Source organism: Mus caroli, chromosome 11 (genome assembly GCF_900094665.2).
Source record: "Mus caroli chromosome 11, CAROLI_EIJ_v1.1, whole genome shotgun sequence".
NCBI classification, from domain to species: Eukaryota; Metazoa; Chordata; class Mammalia; order Rodentia; family Muridae; genus Mus; species Mus caroli.
The window spans coordinates 39,847,213-39,853,212 of record NC_034580.1 but is presented as its reverse complement, the minus strand read 5'-3'; the positions used below and the strand labels follow the sequence as shown (position 1 = coordinate 39,853,212).

Sequence of the window (6,000 nt, the reverse complement as noted above, 5' to 3'; positions counted from 1 at the left end):
GCCTCTGCCTCTGCCTCTGCCTCTGCCTCTGCCTCTGCCTCTGCCTCTGCCTCTGCCTCTGCCTCTGCCTCTGCCTCTGCCTCTGCCTCCCAGATACAGGAATTACAGACAGGTGCAACCACTCCCTGCTAAACTGAGCATCCCAGTAGAAATTATGATTCCTGCCCTACTCATCCTAAGTGGCTACAGAATGAGCTATGTGAATTACCAGGGCAGTCTGGTTAATACCTATGAAGGAGATAACTTCTGAAGGAATCTGCTACATAGACTCCACTGGCCTCCGCCATCCTCTCACACCTAAGGTTGCCTGTCTTCAGAACACTCAACCTTCAAGTGCTGAATCCTGTTGTCTCCTTGACTGGGCACTCGTGGCCTTGGGTACTGCTGGAGTTAATACCTGGCACTGATTGGCTCCCTCCATCTTTGTAAGCACTGTGTAGTTTTCTTTCCTTTGTCTAGAGTTCATTTCTCTCCCAATCAATATTCTTACTGTAAGAGTAGCCAGTACTTCATGCCATGTGGGCCTATAAAAACTGAGATTAAAGCCAGGCGGTGGTGGCGCATGCCTTTAAGCCCAGCACTTGGGAGGCAGAGGCAGGCAGATTTCTGAGTTCCGAGGCCAGCCTGGTCTACAAAGTGAGTTCCAGGACAGCCAGGGCTACACAGAGAAACCCTGTCTTAAAAAAACCAAACCAAAACAAAAGTAACTGAGATTAGATTTAGGGTACCTACATGACACTACTTCCTGAGCCACCAGTGACCTGGGGCTTTTTCTCTTCATGCCCATCTGTGTCTCATTGGCCCTAAAATTCCTGTGGTTGATTGACCTTGACCTTGACCTGCCCCCCTTCCTTTCATTCTTGGAACCCTGTATGCTCAAAGTTCTTTCTAATTCGACAGTGTGACCTTCTTATTCAATATGAGCATTCCTCTCAAGGATGGAATCATTGAGTCCTCTCTTCTTATTCTGAATTCTCAACCCCATCTTCCACAGAGCCTCAGTTCTTGCCTTTGAGAAGCAGAGTTTGAAGCTGGTTATCTTTCACCAAGTCCCTCTCGCCAGCTCCAGGCCACAAGTCTGCTCAGCTCTAAACCTTCACAGAGCAACCCTGCTTAGACCACAAACACTTCTTTAGGTGGCCTCTAAAATCCCTCTCCCATCTTCTCTCTCTCTCTCTCTCTCTCTCTCTCTCTCTCTCTCTCTCTCTCTCTCTCCCTCTCATTTTTGTGCCTATGTGTGCATAGTTGTCTGTGGATGGTAGAAGAGGGTGCAAGTTTCTGCTGAGGACAATCCTCAGCTTTGTCTAGGGTNCTCTCTCTCTCTCTCTCTCTCCCTCCCTCCCTCCCTCCCTCCCTCCCTCCCTCCCCACACACACTGATATGACTCACCTACAAATATTTCCTCCCTCCTCTCCATCCTCAGAGACCTTTACCCACCGTCACATCAAACCCTTTGCCCAGTGACGGACGTCTCATTAGCTGCTCAAAGCTTCCATGTTCAAGCTTTCCTACTATGGCATGAAATTTCCTTATTCTAAATTCCACAAGGCTTTTCACATAGTAGGTACTAACAATAAATATACATAATCACCACAACTGTAGGGAACCAGTTACATTCAGGTTTGATAGACACCAAACCTCCCTTCAATGCTTTCTTGCCATTAGCTATTTAGAGCCACAAAGTACCAAATACTTGGCCAGGCGCAGATGAGTTCTCTACTACTGCTTCTATTAATATTCCTTCAAGTCATAACAGTCTTTCCATTCTGACTCTGCCAAGCATCAAGGTAAGAATTTATAGGGACTATAGCGTTTAACCTTCACTACCACCCTAGGAGATAGCATTTAAAACCCCATTTCACAAATGGGACAGCTGAAGCCTGGAGTCCACTGAGTCACTTCCTGCCTTTTAAAGGGCTTGGCTGAATAAAGACAGAGAGTAGGTGTCATTGCAAAGACAGGGAGTCCTATGGAGTTAAAAGCACCCGGTACTCTGGACAGCTTATAAGGGGTTATGACTTGGGCCAAGGGCCAGAGGTGCTTCCCTGGGTAAGCCACACATAAGTGAGTGTCTGGAGGCAATCAGACTAAACCTGGAAACAAGTAAGGAAAAAACACAAAAACCCACCCTATCACAGAAGCAGGCTAGCCTTGAGAGTTTCATGGTTCTTTTGCAAAATAAAATAAGCAAGAACCTGGGGGCTAGAGAGATGGCTCAGTGGTTAAGAGCACCGACTGCTCTTCCAAAGGTCCTGAGTTCAAATCCCAGCAACCACATGGTGGCTCACAACCATCCATAATGAGATCTGACTCTCTCTTCTGGTGCGTCTGAAGTCAGCTACAGTGTACTTGTGTTAAGAAAGAAAGAAAGAAAGAAAGAAAGAAAGAAAGAAAGAAAGAAAGAAAGAAAGAAAGAAAGAAAGAAAGAAAGAAAGCACCTTCCTTAGATAGGTGCCTCTGGCCTGCCATCTCCCTGGGTACTGGAAATGAAGAACTTCTGCTGCCTGAAGTCTGCTGGAGAGCTGGGTATCAAGTCCCCCTACTAAGCTGAGTCCCCAGTTTTCATTTGCATTGAAACACAGAAGTTAGGGTACTCATATAAGCAAACCCCTTATAGAATCTCACTCTTTAAAAAAATAAATGAAAGGATTCATAGAACCATATTATCTGTCGAACTTCACAACCATAAATGATTGGTGTGATAGATTCTCAGTCATCAAAGGCAGAAGTGCTCTGCATCTTCAAATCAAAGAGGGTTTTTCTCTCAGTGTCAACAATTATAAACTAATGATGGTAATTTCTTTAGCCATGTCACACAATGGGGTCACCTTCTCCACAAAACACAATGGTGTTTTTTTTTCTCCTTCTCCTCCCCCTTTCTCTTAATTTACAGCACCTGAGACAGGACTGTCCCTTGATCTTTTCCTTTTTCCTTCCATTTGCCTATAATAAACAGAATGCACCAAGCCCTTTCTTGTGGATCGAAATTCTGTCTCCTTCATCATAGCCAGTGTACTATAAACATACAGCTTTTGTGACATCAACGCAAAGTTTTATTGTGCCGTTAGCTTTGATAGAAAGCACTGCAGAAAGTTGTTTAGAAATTAAATATCTAAAACAAGCTATTTTAAAATCCAGGGCCTTCACTATTTCATGTCTGCAATGTAGAAATTTCATCTTGGGGAGAGCAAGCTGTCTTTCACACCATATGGCTAATGGTGGTGCATAGCAATTAGCCAGGCTGATTAATGGTGAACAGATTCTAATTTTATGCTTATAATTGAGGCTGCATTTGCACCCCTGGTGCAAATTCAGCACATCCCAACTTCCACTTACAACAGGCAAGAAATCAAGAGAAATAGGATGGTATGGAAAGTGAGAATTTTTTTTCCTAAAGCCCCCTAAAGAGCATCAGATTTGCAATTTAAAAGACTGTTAGCCACACAATAGATGACAGGTTTGTGTAATGGGGTCAGGGTAGCCTGTAAACAAACAGTACCCCTTCCACATCTATAGGCAGTCGGGGAAAGCAGTAATCTGTAACATTAGCAAGATGACATTTGGAATATGGCTTTCCCTCTTAGCCACTCCGTACAAACAGCGTCATTTGCCTTCCATGGCTTGAGAATTTTATTTTTTGCTATTTTTATGTTTCTGAAAAATAGAGAGAACGTGAGCAGTAAAGCACACCAACCAGCATAATAAAGCACTTTGGACCAATGAATTTTAAAAACAAGGAAAATATAAACTGCATTAATAGAGGGGGGCCCTGCGCATGAGAGGCATAATATATCTCTAAGTAGTTCAGGAATAGAATTCTCTCCAGCATAATCCAAACATATGCAGATATGAAATGCAAATCGATGATGTATAGCGAGTGCTTGGCCTGTTGGTGAAATCCATCTTCCTGTTTCCTGTTCTGCTACAGCCACACGCAGCTCTACATGGAGAGGCCAGTCTAATGGCGTGTTAATTGTTAGAAGGCTAAAATGATAGAGCCGTGGTTGGGGGAACAGTAACACAGACGAGGTTACGATTTACTTAGGTTACATTTTTTAAATCGGGGCTTGCTCCTTTCCTTCTAAAAAGGTGCCACTCAGCCAGATTATATCCAGGTCATACACACAGGGTAAAACTAACTTGTCCTACTGATGAAGGAATTACGCCCTGTTTAGGAGTGTTCCACTACTTACTATCTTAAGTCTGGAGAAAAAAAACAACCTGGTTTTTAGAATAATTAACAGGTTTTACACATCACTGAAGTGAAAATGTGTGAAGCTCTTATATATCTTAGAACTATAAATCAGAAGTATTTTTAAAAAGAAAAAAAGCAGGATTTTTATAGATACAAATGTTCATGTTTGGGATTTCACTCGGAAAACACAAAACCCTTTTGAGTCTTTTTCCACCTGTAGAGTTGTAAGATTGTTTGCCCCAAGAGTCCATGAGTGGCAGGTAAGGGCTACCCATGCTGAGAAGGCAGCTGAAGACTCATGCAGACTGGTCAGTGACATTCACCAGCCAAACACACATTGTGCCAGAGAGAGGCTGCTCAGCTAACAAAGCAATTAGGAACTCTCCTCTGATGTCAAGTGTGGCATCTCCCTGCTTTATCTAATTACTTGGGAGATGTTGAGAGCAAAATGCTGGGTTATTTTACAAGGAATATGAGTGTAAGTTAAAAGGCTGCCCTTATCCCTCTGCTGCACAGGCCTGGCTGAGGCCACCAAGGGGCACTGTGGTCTCAGATGACACTTCAGCATGATCACAGCAGAAAGAGATTTATCTGTGAGGAACATGAATTATTAGACCTTTTGTGGTCTCCTTTTCATTATCCTTCCCCAAAAAACCCCAAAGCAAACTACCCCCAAGAAATATTAGCTTCATGTTCAGATATGAACAGGATTACTAAAAGACCATCTACAGGAGAAAAGAAGAAACAGAGAGAGACAGAGATGAGTTTAGGCTCAGGTATGGGGTGTTATAGTAAGTAGGACTCAAAGGAGGAAGTATGACTTTCAAGTTGCCCCAAACAGAAGCCTCTGCTGACTTCAAGAGAACTCATATTTTACTAAGCATGCAGATGAGTGCAAATGTCACCCAAAAGGAGGTTATATTCTATGTCACTCCACTGCGAAGGAAGAGGGAGGCTGCTGCTCTGTGGCCATGAACGGTGGTGAGGTACCAAAAACGCAAACTAATGTCTCCCAAGATGAAATGTAATAAACAACTGAGAACCAACGTGATCCTTGACCAGATTACCAAATGTGTCTGAGAATTCTTCCAGACCATTTACCAAAAACAATATAAACATATTCCCCACCCCCCAATGGAACTGATTTCACGTAGGTTTGTGATCCAAATTCATCTTTACTTCAGAGAGAGAGAAAGAGAGAGAGAGAGGAAATTTCTTACCTGCACATGATCTCGTGTGTGAGCAATACTCGGCACATTTCAGGGTTCTTGTCTTGGCCTTCATACACTATGGCCTGAAAGTAAAGGCATGTTTTTAGCTAAAAATAGAAACAAGTAGCAGAGGGTTACGTATAACAATCCCGTTCTTCACCGCCTCGCCCCTGCTGGGGGCCCAATTAACTTTTAGGAGCAAAAAGCCTCACTGGGCTGATTATTTCAGGACACATTGGTCAGGATCAGCCCAAATTGAGTGGAATGGGATCTGATCCTCTCTGCCCTATCAGCCACCTCATTATGCACATCTTTGGACCAGAGCATGTGATAGGCATCTGTTGTCAAGACAACCATAATTCTCTTTTCAATACAGAATAAAAATAAGTCTAATCAATAAAGAGGGGAGATCCAGAAGGCTGAAGAGGTTGCAATATTTTGTATTTCAAATGGAGAGAGGCCATGTGGGTTTGATCGGCCAGCCATGCACATTTGCTTCCGCACTGCTCCCAGCCCCCACATTTAGTGTTCTACTGGCAAGTAGCAGGAAATGGGTATGGGAAAAGCTGTATGTCTATGCATCATCAGAGTCAT

At 43.4% G+C, this 6,000-nt stretch overlaps 1 protein-coding gene across 5 annotated transcripts in view; it reads right to left on the bottom strand.

The window, feature by feature from the left end:
• The window catches only part of Ebf1 (EBF transcription factor 1), a 390,034-nt gene that overhangs the window by 369,701 nt on the left and 14,333 nt on the right, over nucleotides 1-6,000 (bottom strand). For all 5 annotated transcript variants that reach the window (XM_021175729.2, XM_021175730.2, XM_021175728.2 and 2 more), the window contains exon 5: nucleotides 5,416-5,489. In XM_021175729.2, coding sequence (XP_021031388.1) covers nucleotides 5,416-5,489 — 74 coding nt within the window. The remainder of the gene's footprint in view (nucleotides 1-5,415; nucleotides 5,490-6,000) is intronic.